Source organism: Phoca vitulina, unplaced genomic scaffold, assembly GCF_004348235.1.
Source record: "Phoca vitulina isolate PV1807 unplaced genomic scaffold, GSC_HSeal_1.0 scaffold1, whole genome shotgun sequence".
In the NCBI taxonomy this organism is placed as follows: Eukaryota; Metazoa; Chordata; class Mammalia; order Carnivora; family Phocidae; genus Phoca; species Phoca vitulina.
The window spans coordinates 18,230,662-18,248,703 of record NW_022589704.1 but is presented as its reverse complement, the minus strand read 5'-3'; the positions used below and the strand labels follow the sequence as shown (position 1 = coordinate 18,248,703).

At 59.6% G+C, this 18,042-nt stretch overlaps 1 protein-coding gene across 6 annotated transcripts in view; it reads left to right on the top strand.

Moving 5' to 3' along the window:
- The first annotated feature begins 252 nt into the window (after positions 1-252).
- SPEG (striated muscle enriched protein kinase) overlaps positions 253-18,042 on the top strand; it is a 49,005-nt gene continuing 31,215 nt past the window's right edge. For 2 of the 6 annotated variants that reach the window (XM_032401500.1, XM_032401543.1), the window contains exons 1-8: positions 253-335; positions 1,382-1,424; positions 2,345-2,374; positions 2,953-3,042; positions 3,126-3,462; positions 6,243-7,546; positions 9,372-9,515; positions 9,831-10,013. In XM_032401500.1, coding sequence (XP_032257391.1) covers positions 303-335; positions 1,382-1,424; positions 2,345-2,374; positions 2,953-3,042; positions 3,126-3,462; positions 6,243-7,546; positions 9,372-9,515; positions 9,831-10,013 — 2,164 coding nt within the window. In that variant the 5' untranslated portion in view covers positions 253-302. Of the gene's footprint in view, positions 336-1,381; positions 1,425-2,303; positions 2,375-2,952; positions 3,043-3,125; positions 3,463-3,838; positions 3,989-6,242; positions 7,547-9,371; positions 9,516-9,830; positions 10,014-18,042 lie in introns of those variants that run through there. The other 4 variants (XM_032401518.1, XM_032401536.1, XM_032401508.1 and 1 more) reach the window with 4 other exon arrangements.

Here is an 18,042-nt window from a genome sequence, read left to right as displayed (position 1 = left end):
CAGGTGCGGGGTGGGGGTACCCGGAGGCAGGAGAGCGCCGCCCCGGGGGTCGCAGGGGAGCAGGCCAGGGAAGGGGCGCCAGGTGGGGTGCAGGCCGGAGGGGGAGGGGCGGGCTCTGGGCGCCGCCGCCGCCGCCGCCGCCGCTTTCCCCCCGCCCGGGCTCCCGCCGCCCCGCAGCTCCTTCCGCCACCGGCGCCGGCTCCCGCCCGCTCCCCCGCTCGCCCCCGGCCCCGCCTCCGACTCCGCCCCGCCCCCGCCCGTCCCCTCCTCGCCCGGCCGCCGGCGCGGCCCCCTCCCCCGCCATGAAGAAGCTGTGGGTGAAGAAGCGTTTCCAGGTGAGGGCTCCGGGGGCGGGCGGCGCCGGGAGGGGGCGGGAAGGGCTGGGCGCCCCAAGGGAGGGCGGGTCACCGCGGCCGGGCCCCGGGGGAGGGGGCGCCGGGGACGCGCCCGCCCCACCCCGCCGCGGGGGGCAGCGGCCGGGCGCGCTCCGGGGGGCTCCCCGGCCTGTGTGCAGAGCGCGTCGGCCCCTCCCCGCGCCGAGGGGCAGACCGCCCCCCCCCGCCCCCGTCCCAGGCCCAGTCGTCCGCAATCCCCCGCGACCCCCCGGGGAGGCCCCCGCCACAGCTTCGGCGCGTGGAGTGCCCACTGGGTTCTTTGCCTCCTGGTCTCCCCTCGTCTCCGTCCAACTCCGGCCTCCCGCCCCGGCTTTCCCCAGCCCCCCAGTCTGGAGCCTTCCATCTTCCCGAGCTCCTGGAAGCCACGCACAGGGATCCGCGCCGAGCTCAATAAATTCCCCAAGCCCTCCCCTGTCCTCGGCGTACCCAGGCCTCCTTCCTGCATTCGTGAGGCTCTGGCCCTTGGGGGACCTTGCCCTCTGCTCCCCCATCATCCTCCCTGCCCGCTTGACACCTATTTAAGGTATCTGTCCTCCCAACCCCCCCCACCCCCAGCAGGAATCTGTGTCCTCGTCCCTCCAGTCATCCAAGCATCCCCCACCCCCATCTCTTCTTTTACGTCAGTCAGCCTCCTATCTTGTCTCCTAGCTTCTATCTCTGGGGAGTCGCTCAGGTCCCCAGTCCTGAGAGCCTCTGTCCCCGGACTCCCAGCATTTGACCCGCAGCTTTGCTGTCCTCTCTCTTCCTCCTCTGCTCCTCCCCAGAGCCTAGCTGGGTAGCCTGGAGCTCCTGCTAGGAGGGCTGAAAGGCAGGGAAGAGTGGAGACATTCCCTCCGGGGGAAGCTGGCAGCTCTTTCCGTGACCCTCCTACCCCTCCCCAAGCCCCTGGAATGAGTTTCTGTTTAATATAGAGGTTTAGATGGGAGGTAAGGGACAGCAGGAGTGAGCTTTCCTCTCAACAACTCATTCTGGCTTTTCTCTTTCAGAAAACCGGCCACTCCCGCCGGGCCTTTGGCCGACTCACCCATGGTGCGTGGACCACAGGCTCCCTGCTCTGGCCCATGCCCACTCCTTCTCTTGGTCCATGTTGCTTCATGCCTCATGCCCAGGCCCTGAAGACAGCCCATGAGATGTGGGATCCCCCAAAACACATCCATACCCACTCAAGGAGGTGCCCTGTACCCTGCAGCTGTGGGGTGAAGGGGTGGGGGGAGAATCTCACTAGCACATCCCACCATGGGCCTCGGCTCAGGGCGCTCCATCTGTGGGGCCAAGTGGGGATGAGCTCACTGTCATGCTTCGGCATCCGGCATATGGCTCCTGCTTGTCATGGCACTCATAGAGAAACTGAGGCACAGAACCAGTTAGAATCTTGGACAGTTAAAAATATGCCCAGGAAACTTGGCTTGTAGCCTAATCACTGGGCACTTTTGAGAACCATTCAGCAGTAGAAGAACAGGATCAGGAAGAGCATACCTGTCACATCCATGATGCAGAACAGGTCGGGTGGGGGGGATTGGTTTGCAAGGAAGGGTCAAAGCACAATGCAAATCTTTTTTAAGAGAGGGTGGGCTTGACCCCTAATGGGGGGCCTGGGTCTGTGAGTGGGCGGAGTACAAGCAGGTGTGTGTGTGTGCGTGTGTGCGCGTGGCCGGTGGCAGCACCAGTAAGAGTGCCGAAGGTAGAGAATCACTGGGGTAGTTGGAATAACCAGTCAAAGCCTGTGCGCCCCCCCAGCTGGGCACAGTGGGAGCCTGCAGGCTGTCAGGATGAGAGATGCTCTGCCCATTCCAGGTGTCTCCCTTCCCCTGCCCATCGCCACAGGGCATTTCTGGGCACTGGGCACCCTCATGCCCCCTCTGTCCTGCCTACCCACCATGCCCTGCCCCACAAAAGCTCTGATAACAGTCTGTCCATGTCTCTCTCCTGCTGCTCCTATGGAAGCGAAGTTTTCCGCTCCTGCAGAAAGCAAAGTTACGGTAGGAAACTGGCTCCTGCCCTAGCCCTCCACTCCCCCTTCCTCCCTGCCCGACCCTGGCCTCTCCTCACCCTGCCTCAGCTGCACCCTGATGTGTTCCGGCTGGTTTGGGGTGGAGGACAGGCTGGCCCTGCGGTTGGTCGAGTGCCCTGACAGTACAACTCTGAGGTGACTCCCCTTTGTTCCTGGGGTATCGGAACCCAAAATTTAGAGCCTTGGAACCTAGGATCTTGTTATTTGGGGGCTGCACAGGAGATATGCTGTCACTGACAGGTGACGATGGGGAGGGCTGAGACCCTGGTAATCCAGCAAGGGGCTGGGAGGGGCGGTGGCAGGTGGCCTCAAGGGCCAAGGAGGCAGGCGTGAGTCGCCAGGGGCTCGGAGGTGAAGCCACAGGACTGGCCTGAGCAGCCCAGCATGGGCGTGGGGACGAGCGGGGTAAGAGAGGGGAGAAGATAGGTGTGGCAGCCCCGCCATGGGTAAGATGGAGCCTGCTGCGGGGGAGGCGGGAGGAGACACAGGGAAGAGTTGGAGTCAGAGGGAGGAGGGCCCTGCCCACACAGACCCCTTCTTCTCTAGACTCCGAGACGGGCGAGGATGACATCAGCGATGTGCAGGGGACCCAGCGCCTGGAGCTTCGGGATGACGGGGACTTCAGCACCCCCACGGGTGAGCTATCTGGGCTGCTCCAAGAGCAGGCAGGCGGGCTTCCCCCAGGAGGTGCCCGGGCTTCACCGTGCTCCTTTCTCTAGGGGGCTCCGACACCCTGGTGGGCACCTCCCTGGACACACCCCCGACCTCCGTGACAGGCACGTCAGAGGAGCAAGTGAGCTGGTGGGGCAGCGGGCAGACGGTCTTGGAGCAGGAAGCGGGCAGCAGGGGTGGCTCCCGCCGCCTCCCGGGCAGCCCAAGGCAAGCACAGGCAACCGGGGCCGGGCCACGGCACCTGGGGGTGGAGCCGCTGGTGCGGGCATCTCGAGCTAATCTGGTGGGCGCAAGCTGGGGGTCAGAGGATAGCCTTTCGGTGGCGAGTGACCTGTATGGCAGCGCATTCAGTCTGTACAGAGGACGGGCGCTCTCCATCCACGTGTAAGTAATGGCCTCACCCGGGCCCGCGCTCTTCCGCCTCACCATGCCGTCCCGCACTGCCCCTCACCGCTCCGTCAGCCTCTCTCCCCTGCACCATCCGTCCCTCTGTGCACCTCACCGCCCCTGCTGCCACCCTGGCCCCGGCTACCTACTCTGTCCTCCCACACCGCATCCTCCCTCCTTCTGTGCCGTCACCACCCACAGCCTCCTGCTCCCACCTGTGCCATCGCCATGGTCTCGTGGACCCCTCTGTCCCTTCCTCATCCCCTCCAAGATCTCCACTTTCCCAGGGGCCCTCTCCCACCTTGCCCATTCAGGCTGCAGTTGTCCCCAGGATTCCCCGCCCCCCCCCAGGGCCCCCTCCGTGCCTGCTGTCTCAGCAGCTGCTGCCTTTTCTTCTCTCTGCACATTCCTGTTCCCATGTGGGCCTTTTTCTGGGAGGAACGGAACCTTTCTGCAAGGCAGCTCCCGGGAGAGCAGGAGAGCAAGGGAGCATGAGCGTGGCCGGGAGAGAGAAGAGAGTGAGGTGGTCAGGGAGTAGATGGGGCCAGGGGCCTGGGAAAGCAGGAGGATGTGGGCTGTGTGGGAGGCAGGGGCGGGCAGGGAGGGCTGGAGTCAGGGGGCTGGGGTGGAGGCAGAGGGCTGGGACTGGTGCAGGCTCGGAGCACGTGAGGACCTGGTGGGACATGCCTGTGCAGGGGTGGGGCGGGGCGGTGGTGAAGGTTGTCCTGGCAGGGGGTGGCGAGGAGCCTGAGCGGAGCGGAGGTGTTGGAGTGAGGCTTCGGAGCCGTTTTTTGGAGATTTGGGGGCTGGCAGATACAGGAGGGAGTGCTATAGTAGAAGAGGGGAGTGGCTGATGATGGAGGTATTGGGGGGACATTTGGGGAGCTGAGAGGGACCTAACTTGTGATGGGTATGGGTGTGTGTGGGGGGGACCGTCATGGAGGAGAGAGAAGGAGCCTGGTGGGGGAGGCTGTTTTGAAGGTGGTTGGGGTGGCTAGTGGTAGGCAGGGGAGAGGTCTGGGGCAGGGGAGGCTCCCTGGCTTTATGTGGTTGGTATGAACCAGGCGCTCCTGAGCCCTGGACTTGCCTTTTCCTTCCCTGCCTTCCTTTGCCAGGCCTCAGCCTGAGCCTGGAGTTGCTATGGCAACTTCTGAGGAACCCATTTCCTTAGTGATGTCTGTGGTACAGAGGCGGGCCTAGCGCTCAGAACTGCCGGCAAGAGGCCTCCTCTGCTGTCCCCGATTTCTCTCAGATTTCTCTAGGAGCCTTAACCCAGTTCCCAGAAGCCATTCCTCGGGGACTCTGCTGTCCTTCCCACAGGGTAGACTCTGCCTCCCCGCAGGTGGCTGGCTGAGGTTCTGTTCCCTCAGGGCACGGTGGATTGCCATTCCGCACCTCACCCCTCTCCCCCCCCCCCCCCCCGGGGCAGGGGGGGGGCCTGGGGGGGGGGGGGCTGGCTGCCCCAGGTAGTCCAAAACAGCCTTCCACTCAGGCACCCCTAGAACTTCTGCTGTGGCCAGTACCCTATTTCTCGTCCCTTCCGTGCCGTCAGAATCCTAGACATTTGGAGGGAATAAGGGCTCAGGAGTCAGACTGCCTGGGTTTCAGTCCTGGCACCAGCCATTTCCTAGCCGTGTCACCTTGGTGAGGCACTTTACCTCTTAAGCCTCAGTTTCTTCATCTGTAAATGGAGACAGCTGCTAGCTCAGAGGACTGTTGTGAGGATGACAGGAGTGAATGCATTTTAAGCCTTTAGTACGGGCCTGGCCCCCAGTAAGGATTCAGTGAGCCATTTCCTGAGTTTTTATTAAGCTCTCTCTAATGTGTCAGGTATGATGTTAATATCTCAGATTCCTTTCCTTGCTTGATGTGTCCCCCAAGAGTCCAGAGGGAGGATACTGAGGCCCAGCTCTTGGGCAGCAAAGCTCTGTGGTGAGAGGGGTACTCTGAGCTGACCAGCTCCTTCCCTCTTCCTCTTCTCCCACACCCCTTCTTCAGGCCCACGCAGTAGTTATTTCTGAGCTGAGTTATTCCTGAGCATACCCCTTTGGGGAGCTTCTGTGCTGGGGGGGTGGGGGTGGGGCAGAGGTGGCAGGGTGGTTTCAAAGGACTCAAGGTAATTTTCCCAGAGGCAGGACAAAGTCAAAGGCCTGTGGTAGGGGCACTTGATCAAAGGGAAGGGGAACCTGACTCTTCTAGTCTCCCACCCCAGGGACCTCAGCTGCCACCTGCTGTGTTCGCTGGTGAGGCACCTCAGGGGCTAGGTGGTCCCTGAGATAGGGCATCGCTCCCAGAAGGCTAGTGCCTATTCTTCTAGGGGCACTCCTGCTGAGGATGGGCAGGGCTGTGGGGGCCAGCTGGGGGCAGGAATGAGTGGGAGGCTGCATTCCTGAGAGGGCCCCGCCCCATCCAACCCTCCTGCCTTTCCTCACCACTTCATCCTTTGGGTCCTAAGCTCATTCTTTTCTCTCTCACCGCTCCGTTCTGTTTCTGCTGTTTCCCAGCTTCCGGGGCTGGGGGGAGGGGGCTGGCCAGAGCCCCAGGGGCTGAGTCTGTACTTGGGCCCAGCCACCAGCCCAGTTTTCTGGTGCCAGGGCTGCCAGCCTCTCCCCAGCACCTGCTCTGGCTGTTCCTTCCTTGGGGGGGGGGGAGAGGGTCTGACCCATGTCACCCCCAAGCCTTCCCAGCATGCCCCACCGTCCAATTCCTATCACGAGCTGAAGGTCTAGGAGGGGAGACCCCTAAATCTTCTACCCCTCTTCGTCTTGGTTCTGCAGCAGTGTCCCTCAGAGCGGCTTGCACAGGGAGGAGCCTGATCTTCAGCCTCAGCCGGCCAGTGAAGCCCCTCGTCGCCCCGCGCTACCGCCTCCCTCCAAATCCGCACTGCTGCCCCCACCGTCCCCTCGGGTGGGTAAGCGGACCCCGCCGGGACTCAGCGCCCAGCCCCCGGTCACCCCCACATCGCCCCACCGGCGCACTCAGGAGCCCGTGCTGCCCGAGGACGCCACCGCCGAAGAGAAGCGAGGGAAAAAGTCCAAGTCGTCGGGGCCCTCGCTGGCGGGCACGGCGGAGTCCCGGCCCCAGACGCCACTGAGCGAGGCCTCGGGCCGCCTGTCGGCACTGGGCCGCTCGCCCAGGCTGGTGCGCGCGGGCTCCCGCATCCTGGACAAGCTGCAGTTTTTCGAGGAGCGACGGCGCAGCCTGGAGCGCAGCGACTCACCGCCGGCGCCCCTGCGGCCATGGGTGCCCCTGCGCAAGGCGCGCTCGCTGGAGCAGCCCAAGTCCGAGGGCGGAGCGCCCTGGGGCACACTCGGGGCCTCGCAGGAGGAGCTGCGGGCCCAGGGCAGCGTGGCCGAGCGGCGCCGCCTCTTCCAGCAGAAGGCGGCCTCGCTGGACGAGCGCACGCGGCAGCGCAGCGCGGCCTCCGACCTCGAGCTGCGCTTCGCTCAGGAGCTGGGCCGCATCCGTCGCTCCACGTCGCGGGAGGAGCTGGTGCGCTCGCACGAGTCTCTGCGCACCACGCTGCAGCGCGCCCCGTCCCCTCGAGAGCCTGGCGAGCCCCCGCTCTTCTCCCGGCCCTCCACCCCCAAGACCCCTCCGGCCGAGAGCCCCGCCACCGCCGCCACGCCGCCCCCTCCGAGCGTCGCGGGGAAGCCCGGGGACGAGCAGGGGAGGCCCAGGAGCCGCGGGCCGGCGGGCAGGACAGAGCTGGGGGAAGGCCCGCAGCAGGAGGTTAGGCGCCGGGACCAGTTCCCGCTGACCCGGGGCAGAGCCATCCAGGAGTGCCGGAGCCCCGTGCCGCCCCCTGCCGCCACCGATCCCCCTGAGGCCAGGACGAGAGCACCCCCGGGTCGGAAGCGGGAGCCCCCAGCGCAGGCCGTGCGCTTCCTGCCCTGGGCCATGCCAGGCCAGGAGAGCGCTGCTGTGCCTCAGACCTTGGAGAAGAACAGGGCGGGGCCTGAGGCTGAGAAGAGGCTGCGCAGAGGGCCGGAGGAGGATGGTCCTTGGGGGGCCTGGGACCGCCGAGGTGCCCGCAGCCAGGGCAGAGGTCGTCGGGCCCGGCCCACCTCGCCTGAGCTGGGTAAGGCCTCGGGGAGGGCCGAGAAGTTGCTGAGAGCTGGGTGGGAGGGTGTTTGGGGAGAGCTGTGGGGCAGTTGCGAGGGTGTGGTTTCACAGGGAAGCTACAGACCCAGGTTCCAGTTGAGTGGAGGATTGTGAAGGTCCTTGTGTTAGAACCTGTCTGCTGGTGAGGCAGCGAGCGAGTGTGTTTTGGTGGAGGCTGAGTGGAGCCGTGAGCAAAGAAAGGTGCCCAGATGCCTGTGTAGGTGCCCTGGGTCCACTGGGCTGCTGGGTCGAGGATCTAACCGTGGTGGAAGGCAGTGGTGGAAACCTAAGGAGCCCCTCCAAACTCCACTGCTCTGTGTGGGAAGAGACGGAAACCCATCTCAGTAAATAATGTCAGGTCCCGGGTAGAGGCGAGCTTTGGTCCAGCTCGGCTTCCATCCTGGGACTATCCCCTGACCCATCCGTAGCCACGAAGATCGGACCCAGTCTTTCAAGCTAGCCTCTCTCCCATCCTTGAGTCCTTGTATGGCTGAGCTGACTGTGGGCACATGCCAGCCTGAGTGTCATCTCCTAGTCCTCCTGTGGATGGTGGCCACCATCCAGAATGCCCGTGCTCCTAGTTCTGCTCACCCTGAACACCAGCCTGGGGTCCACTCCTGGATGGAGGCAGAGGAAGCCATCCTCGGTTTGCTCCCACCCCTTGCTGCTTCCCAGGCCAGATGCCTCTGCTCACTGCACCCGGGACACCTGGTCAGGGTCTCTTTCATTGCGCTTACCACCTTGGATTTTTCATCATCAGAATTACTTTATTTTTCACTTAAGGATTACCATCTTAAAGTTTTTAAAGATAATTAGGTACCTGCCCATCATCCTTTTAGCTCCATACAGGCACTGTGTGTCCCGGGCGCTTAGGGGCGTTATTTTATTTAAATTTGTATGCCAGCTCTGCAAGAGGTTGGGTGTTATTTATCAGCTTCATCTTACAGATAACAAAACAGAGGCACAGAGAGGTTATCTAATTTGTCCAAGGTTATGGAGCTAGAAAACAGCGTAATTGGGATCCTCACTGCTCCTTTGGCTACCTACCAGACTGTACCTTGTCTAGCTTGTAGAAGGTCAGAGTTTGAAAGTACCCAGAGGGATCCACTACTGTGGAGCTTCAGGATATCTTTGTATGCACGAGCTTCCTGTGAGCACTTCTTAGGTCTTGCCATCTCCCTGGTACTCATACAGAGCTTAGCGTGCGGTAGGTGCAGTGCTACTGTTTGGTGGATGGACGGGATCAAAGCTGATTCATGAGGCTCTCAGACGGCTACCGGGACCCACCCGCTGCTCCCTCTTTTGAATCCGGGGGCATCACTAATTTGACAGTTTACCCCATGTTGCCCTGTGACGGCGGTATTATTTCTTAGGGCTTGGGTTGCTGTTTGCTTGTACTGTCTGTTTGGAAGCTGGTAATATCGGTGCTACCGCTAAGAGCACTTGCATGAAACAGGGCCTGATCTACCCTCCGCGGTGACTGATTTGTATAGACACGCACAACACAGTCCGGGCCTTCCTCCAGAAACCACAGTGACTGTGGCTGAAGTTGAGAAGCCAAACTAATGTAGAGTCTTGGCTGCCCTGTCCTGTTTGAGAACGCCCCACCCCCACCCTGTCTTTTCTTCCCTGTCTCAGGACATTCAGGAGAGAGACCCCTTGATCCCCCAACCCCGACCTTCTAGAAGCCCTTCTCCCTGGGTTTGGCTTTCTAAGATCCGAGGATGCCATTATCCACTCTCCCCCTGAGTCATCCCCACAGGGACCGTGTCCCCTTACCCTGTCACCCATGTCTCCGGCAGAGTCTTCGGATGACTCGTATGTGTCCGCTGGAGAAGAGCCCCTCGAGGCCCCTGTGTTCGAGATCCCCCTGCAGAATGTGGTGGCGGCCCCAGGGGCAGATGTGCTGCTCAAGTGTATCATCACTGCCAATCCCCCACCCCAAGGTGAGCTCCAGGGCTGGGCCCAGGCTATGGTTGAGACACAGAGAGGGGGAGGTAGGGGAGGAGGGACATCTGCTCCATGGGGCTGGCCCGACCCCTGTGTGTGTGTTACGGGAGATTTCTCAGAATCCCCCGGGAGAGGGGAGGGCAGACCTGGGCTTCTGTGAATGGGGCGGGCTGGGGCGGGGGCAGGGGAGTCCTCAGGATTCCCTAGGGTGGGGAGCAGAGTGGTTTGGGCTCTGTGTGGCGTGAGGGGAGATTTGCCCCAGTGGACCGCTGTGGGCCATGGCAACCAGTCACACGGCTCCTTCCCCACAGTGTCCTGGCAGAAGGATGGGTCTCCTCTGCGCAGTGATGGCCGCCTTCTCATCCGGGCTGAGGGCGAGCGGCATACCCTGCTGCTCCGGGAGGCCCGGGCGGCTGATGCCGGGAGTTACACAGCCACCGCCACCAACGAGCTGGGTCAGGCCAGCTGTGCCGCTGCGCTGGCCGTGAAACCTGGTAGGGAGCCTGTGGGCCCCGGGTCCCGGGTGGGATGAGCAGTGACCCGTCCCACTCCCGAGCCTAGAGCTCAGGCTCTCGGCCCGCGTGCACCGTCCGTTCTCATGTGTCGGCTGCTCTGCTGGAAGCATTCCAAGTGGCCCGGCCTCGGAGTGGGGGCCAGATTCCCAAAGGCACACCCCAGGCTGGCCAATTCATGAAGTCACTGAAATTTGTCTTCACGCATCCTCTAAATGCCATCCTCCCTTGGCATTTCCCTGAAAATGGTCCTGTGGGGAAGGCAAATTCTCCTTGAGTCTCCGAGAAAAAGAATCTCCCAACTCAAAGAGCTTAAAAGCCATCAGGAGCCTTCTGAGGTCATTTCCTCTAGAAGGGTACCCCTCCCCACACCCAGTAAAAAGGATGCTTTTAAGTTCCACAACCCTTCCCCACTCCCTTGGTCCTTCTGTTGAACCCAAAGCCCTAAAGAGAAGGTAGCTGAGAGCACCTCTCTGGAGATGGCTGTGATTGAGGCTGCCTTGCTTTCTATTTTTACGAGAGCCCTCACTTGGTGTTGGACTACTTCCTTTGGGTGTAAGCCCAGTTTCTTTCAGGTTCAGGGTAGGGCTGGACTGGTGTCAGTGTGCATGGCTAGTTCTGCCCATTCAGGTTGCTGGGCCTGACGGTGTGCTGATCCTGGGCAGTGGGGGTGGGGGAGGTGAGGCTGGGTAGGGGGGTTCTAGAAGGAAAAGACACAGACTCAGCCCGCAAGGATATTAGCTCTGGGTCATCAAGATAGATCAGAGAACCTAAGTTGGAGGACAGTGCAGGGCAGAGGAGCATCAAGCAGTGGGTCAGTGTTATGGGGTGCTGGATTGAGAGGCGCGGGGGCCCTGAAGGACATTGGGATGTAGAGAGGCAGCAGAAGGGGCTGGGTGTGCCTGGACCGGGAGCAGCCCATGCTGTTCCATCCCTTTCTCTCACTGGACAGGATAGGAGGTTACAGAGCCTGTCTTGCTGTGGGCCCAGGACTTCTGTACCTTCACGATAAGGGTGATTTTGGTGGTATCTCCCCTGAGCCCCAGTCCTGCCTTTGATCCTTTTGTTTGTACCCATCTGGCTTTGCAGAACAGCAGGCCTTCATCTTCCGTAGCTTACATACCCCTCCCAGGAGCCTGTGTTTTAGTCTTTCTCCTTTTCCTCGCCCCTCCCACCACGCTGAATCATGCCGTCCCTCCAGACATGCTTCCGTCCTTCCATCACCTCTGGGATCTGGCTTGTGACTCAGCTCCCAGCTTTCCTCAGGGGGCCTGGGGCTGGCTCCAGGACTCTGGTCAATACCTGGCTTGGGCTGAGATTTGGCAAGGAGGATGGGGGGGGTGCCCCGATACTGGCTTGTGGCCATTTGGGAGCCTTTTAAGGTTGGGAAGGAGGCTTGGGGCAAGGCAGTTGTCCGCACTTGACTGGGAGCTCTGTTTGTCGTACCAAACCTCCCTGCCTTTCAGTTTCTTCATTTGTATAATTTATTCTACCATCCTCACGAACAAAAGCAAACGTGTGAATGGGCTTTATGTCAAGCTGTAGACAAATGTTAGCTGTTAGCCTTATTAAGGGGTGCTGTTGTGCCCAGGTTTCCATGAGGCTCCAGAAAGCTGCCTTTTCCTTTTCTGCCCATTCTTCAGACTGTGTCTTAGGGACTCCTCCCCTGCACTTGCCAGGCCTGCGGCCCCAGCTCCTCCATATTTCCCAGCCTCTGGGCCCTCAGCCCATCATGGCATGTCTGTGCCTTCCCCCCCAGCCCACCCTGGGGAGCCAGAAAGGCTTCATCGCATTAGTCAGTGGCACTGGGCTTTGCCCCCAGAGAACAGCCCCCATAAGTCATGCTGACTCGGCCCCAGGACTCTCTTGGCGGAAGCAGACTTTCTTCCCCTACAAGGCACTGTTTGGTCCGGAGCGGCTGGACAAGGGCCAGTGGACCTGGAGAGCAGTGGAGTGGGCGGAACCAGGGGGTGGCACAGACATTTGGCAAGGGCGGGGGTCTCGGGCCTGGACTGTGTGCAGAGTTGGGGGGGGCTAAGAAGGGGTGTCAGGCAGTGTGGCTGCAGGCAGGGGGCAGGCAGGAAGGGGGGGCAGCCAGCTGAGGGAGAGAGTGTCTGATAGGAAGAAGCCTCCTGGAACCACCTCCCTTTCTTGTTCCTTTTTTTTTTTTTTAAAGATTTTATTTATTTACTTGACAGAGAGAGACACAGCGAGAGAGGGAACACAAGCAGGGGGGAGTGGGAGAGGGAGAAGTAGGCTTCTTGCTGAGCAGGGAGCCCGATGCAGGGCTTGATCCCAGGACCCTGGGATCATGACCTGAGCCGAAGGCAGACGCTTAACGACTGAGCCACCCAGGTATCCCCCCTTTCTTGTTCCTTAATCCCCCACCCTAGAGCCCTGAAAACCAGGGCTGACTGCACAGTGCCCTCTTGGGGTGCCCACCCCCAAAGGGCCTGCTTTGGAGAGCCCACAGATCTCAGTTCCTGGTTGGGAACCATACCCATTACACCATTACTCAGGCGCTGTGGTTTGAGGGCAGGGTCTGGTTCTCATCACCCCCCAGCCCCAGGCCCCTTCCAGCCTGCTCCAGCCAGCCCACTGAGTACTTCCGCTGAGGCCACAGTCGTTCTCCCAAAGGGTGTGTGTGTACTGGGGCAGGTGGTTGGGGAGTATGAGAGGTATGTTTACCTGAAGCTGAGCATTCTTAGCTGCCCGCATCTGTCACACAAGCATTTACTGATACAGCCTGGCTGCCAAGTTCTACATCTCTCTGGAGAGTGTCCTTTCACACCTCTCCTCTTATTTGAGCTACATCACCCCATATCTATCCCTTGGAGAAGGACATGATAGGTGGTAATATTCCCATTTTACAGATAGGAAGACAGAAACATGGAGAATGAAGTGACATGGAACTAGCCCAAGGCCAGCAACCTTTACTGAGCACTTATAATCTGCCTAGGGACGTTGTAAGCAACAGGTGATTTCGGGTGCTGGAAATACTCACTTGTGAAGCAAATAAGCTTAGGTGGATGACGGATGAAAAGAACATGAGTAGTTAGCATCTAGTGAGTACTTCCTACATACCAGGCCCTGTGTTGATTGGGTTACCATATTTACTCTTGCCCTGGGTGGTAGGTTCTGTTATTATGCCCACATTACGCATGAGGGAGCTGAGACTTGGAAAGCTTCAGCGAATTGCTCTAGAGAAATGCTGATCAGTAGAACTTTCTGCCATGAGGGAAATGTTCCATATGTGCCCAGTCCAGTATGGTAGCCACTAGCTACGTGTGGCTGTTGAGCTCCTGAAATGTGGCTAGTGTGACCAAGGAACTGGATTTTTTTTTATTTCCATTTTAATGAATACGCGTGTAAGTAGTCTCAGGTGGCTAGTGCCTACCCTGTTGGGGTGCTCAGCTCTAGGAGCAGAGGGCCAGTTGGGGGCCGATCATGATGTGAAGCCCTGTCCCTGGGTCTCCCAAACCTCCACTCCTTACTATCCCCTTCCCTGCTACTTGGAAGAGTTTCAGGGTTAAGGAAGAATTGTGCTCATGAGCTCACTCTGGGTGGCCGGGGGTGGGGGGGTAGAGGGGGAGGGAGGCAGAGACTGCCGATGCCCTCTGTGGGTGGGTCCTTCCTCTCTGGACTCGCCATCTCCACTGTGGCTGTGATCCTGCTTTGTCTCCCTGCATGCCTGGTGGGAGCACATTTGGCTCACCTCCACCTTGGGCCCTGACAGGAGGCCCTTTGGGTGCTGGTCAGGAGGAAGGGGGATATCGGGGCTCCATCCTGCTGCCTTCAGTCCTCCCTCAAGCACAGATCTTGTATATTTGAACCCAAGGTTCTAGCATTTTTCAGCTGAGACCTTGGCCTCTTCACATTTCCTTAGCTGGCCACAGTTTTCTCCTCTGTGAGGTGAGGGTCCGTATACCCCTTGGGCAACTTACTTGGTAAGATTTATGAGGCTCTGTGGGAATGAGGATGTAGCTGAGGACCTTTGGGCCAGAGGATGTGGCTTTTCAAACTCATTCTGGTCCCACCATATGACTGACACTGAACAGAGTTTGGTTATGGGGGGCCAGAGAATAAAAGGAAAGGCGCCAGCGTCTGCCCCTGCCCTTTCTCCTGGCCATGGCTGCTGCGGAATTACAGCTTCTCCCCTGTGAAGGCAGGAGCTGCTGATGGATGGGGGGGGGTGGATCTTGGAATGCCACATGACCCCATTGCCCATCCTTGAAGGGGGTTTGGACAGCATCTGAAAAAAACAGCGTGGTCCCTTGACCAGACTCAGCCCTTCCTCCCGACTCCTGTCTTCCAGAAGCAGGTTGGCCCCACGGGGTGTCTCCCAAGGCTGCTCCCTCAGAGTGGGGGTCATCACGCTCAGCCTGTCGAAAGAACAGGCACCTAATCTCCTGTGGGTGCTAGCGCTTTATCTAACGCGGAGCAACCCCACGTAATCGCGCGTGGGGAATTAACTGTCTCTATGGCTAGCTCAGGCCGGCTGGCAAGTTCTCTCTGCTTCCTTGTCCATTTGAAACCAAAACAGAAACCTCTTCTTCTCTGGAGGGGGCGGTGCCCACGGCAGCACCCGTGGGTTCCCAGCTGCAGGCTGGCCTGCGTCTCCCTTTTCCCTCGGCCTTGCTGTCTTCCATGGTGGCGCGACCGCAGCAGACGTTTAGAGGAATCGCCTCTGGAGACAGCGCCCGTGGAGCGCGGGTTGGGAATGGCCGGGCCCCGCATGCGAGCTGGTTAACGCCCGCGTGTCACCCCTTCCCTCCCTCCGAAGCCTCGAGGAGCTTCCCTTCGCCTTCAGAGTGAAGGCCCCACTCCTGAAGCTGACCTCCACTGTCCGGACCTGGGGACGACCCGAGGGCGTCTGGAGGCCTCTGAGGCAGTGGGAGGCACCCACTCTAACTCTCAGCTTTACCCAGTTCGGTGGCCAGCATGTTGAGCTACAATGGTCTGCATGTTCTTGCTGTCTCTGAATATTTGCTCCTGCAGCTTCCTCCTCCGGAAAGACTTTTTCCCTTCTTTTTCCCTGCTTCAACCAAACTCTTAATTCCTATACCACCCTTTCCCTCAGTTACCCTGTCTTCCCTGAGCCCAAAGGAACCTGCTCTCTGCACTCTGTGGCCCTCATCTGCCCTTCTCTTGCCTCTTTATTATTCCTGCTCACTGTTCGAGCTGTGTATGCATTGGGGTTGTCATCCCTACCAGCCAGAAGGCTCCCGAAATCATGACTGTGCTTTGGCCACTTCTTAGCCCCCGTAGCCATACCTGGAGGCCTTCCTGGATGGTCCGGGGCTATGTGGACTGCAGGATTGTGTGTGAGGTAGTGGTGTGTGTGTGTGGGGGTAGAGATCTGTGTGACTTTCCCAGCCCCTGGAACAACCTGGGTGTCATGCAGAGGCTGGGCCAGACACGCATCTGCAAGGGGTACTAGTGAAGATCTGCCCAAGAGTGGAGGAGGTTGGGTTAGCCGAGAAGTTCCCGGAGCAGCGGTCTTCCAAGTGCGGTCCCCAGACCAGCAACATCTGCATCACTGTGGGAATATGTTAGAGATGTGCAGTAACATACCCAGAGCATCAGAAACTCTGGGGGTGGGGCACAGCAGTCTGGGGTTTAAGCTCCATCCCGATGCACCGTGAACTTTGAAAATCCCTGCTGTCAAGTCAGGGACCTTGCTCAAGATGGGAGGCCAGGTGGTGCCGTGGGAAGCATGTGGGCTGTGGAGCCAGACCTCTGAGGTTCAGAACCCTGCCCTGAAGTTAGTTTAGTGGCCAGATAAAATGGAACTCACCTCTTAGGGTCGTCCTCTTCCCATGAGGATCATAGGGCTCCCTAAACTTTCATGCACATAAGAATCATCTGGAGTGCTTTTTTTTTTTTTAAAGATTTGTTTGAGAGAGAGAGAGAGCAGGAGCAAAGGTGCAGAGGGAGAGGGAGAAGCAGGCTTCCCACTGAGCAGGGAGCCTGATGCGGGGCTCGATCCCAGGACCCCGGGATCATGACCTGAGCCAAAGGCAGATGTTTAACCGACTGAGCCACCCAGGTGCCCCACCTGGAGTGCCTTCTAAAAATGTAGTTTCCTGACCTCCGTTTTAGGAAATCTAATTCTTCAGGTCAGAGTAAGTAAAGCCCAGGAATTTATGGTTTAAATAGGCTCCCAGGTGGTCCTGATGTGGGGAAGCCCTGGTGTAGAAGGCCTTTCATGTAGGTGGCTGCGACTCTGTTTACCCTTAAATGTCTCAAGGGATGTTGGGACCGGTATTGAGCTGAATGTGCTGGTCTGGGGAGGGAGAGCGCCCCCCCCCCCAACACACACACACCTTGAGGGCTCCCTCACACCTGTATTTTCATCAAGTGAGGCCGACCTGGAAGCAGTGTTGAAAGGCCACACACGTGCACAGAGTCAGCATGTTCTGGGGGTGGTGGGGTGTATAGGGGCAGCATTCACATGGTGGGCATATGTACATGTTAGGTTTGGGGGGCACCTGCTCCTCCCCACTTCCTGGCTGGTGTAAGGATGTTTTCCACAGTGAGAGCCCGGCTTGTGGGTGGAGCAGGGCTGAGATACAGGGACTGGCTACAAAGATGGTTTTGGTGGCGGGGCTAGTAAAAAGTGGGGTAGCACCAGAGCCTGGTATGGAACCCCAGCGGTTTTGGGAGCTGGAGACAGATCCTCCATCTCTGAGCCGGCCTGAGGACCCTGATTCTGGTGATTGCCCCCAGCGTGCAGTTCCCCCAACGACCACCAGGGGTCTCTGAGGCTCCCTGCAAACCTTGCCAATCTGCTTTAATCTCTGCTCTCCCTCCCTGGGGGTGTGAGTGCCTGCAGCGCCATCCAACCTCGAGGTGACCCTGGAGGTCACCAGGCTCCATAGCAGGGAGGGGCTCCTGCCTCCAGGGGCCATGCCTGTGGTCTCAGCATCAGCTGGTGGCCAAGCCCCGGACAGATGTTCACCAAATGCCATTTGGGCTTGCCTCCCCACCTCCCCCTTAAGACAGCCAACCTGAATGGTGGCCCCCCCTCCTCAGCCAGTCCCCCCTCCTCCTCCACTGGCAGTGCTGGGAAACACAGGTCATAGCTTGGGAATGTGGCCTTGGGTTGCGGGGGGGTGATAAGAGGAGAGAGAGGGGGGACGCCTGGGTAGTTCAGTCGGGCATTCAGCTCTTGATTTCAGCTCGAGTCATGCTCTTGGGGTCACAGTGTCGAGCCCCACGTCGGGCTCCGTGCTTGGTGGGGAATCTGCTTGGGATTCTCTCTCTCTCCCATCTGCCCCTCCCTGTCACGCGTGCACATGCGCGCTGTGTCTCTCAAATAATAGATGAATAGATTTTTTTTAAAAAAGGGGGGAGAGAAGGCCATGTGACCTCTCTTCAACAGCTCCCCTGTTCTGCTGCTGATCTCCAAGCCCCCTCCCCAGCCCAGGTGCAGATGGCTGCTAGTTGTGGGGCGTTACTAGAAGCAGCCCCTGCCTCATGACCCTTGGCCCTGGTGAGGCTGACAGGGTGAGGCGCCATGCCAACAGGTGTCCCGGTAGGAGGAGAGGTGGGTGCAGGCCCAGTGCCCCTGGGTGGTGCTGGGCCAAACCTGCCATGGCAATAGGGGGGAGGCAGAGGTGGGATTTGGGGCCCCCTCAGGTTGAGGGGGGTATTTCTGGGAAGGAGGCTGAAGGTCCTGACAGTTCTCTGATTCTCAGCACCAGAGAAAAGAGAGTATGGCCTGGCTCCAGTATTTGAGGCTTGTCAGCACATTCCCACGTGGGGATCTTGGTGGTTTGGTCAGAACAGGGGGCATCCTAAGGGCCATCTGCCATCAGTGCCTCATGCGGTGGGTATGTGGGAGTGAACGGCTCAGGGCAGGCATCCTGGGTGCTGCGGTGTATGGCCACCCCCGTCTTCCCCCAGGGACTGAGGCCCCGGCACTTTGAGTTGAGGCGCCAGTGAGGGGGCTTTGCTCTTGTCAGGGTCCAGAAACTGTAAAGAGAGAAAAGGCAGATCCTGCTGCTTG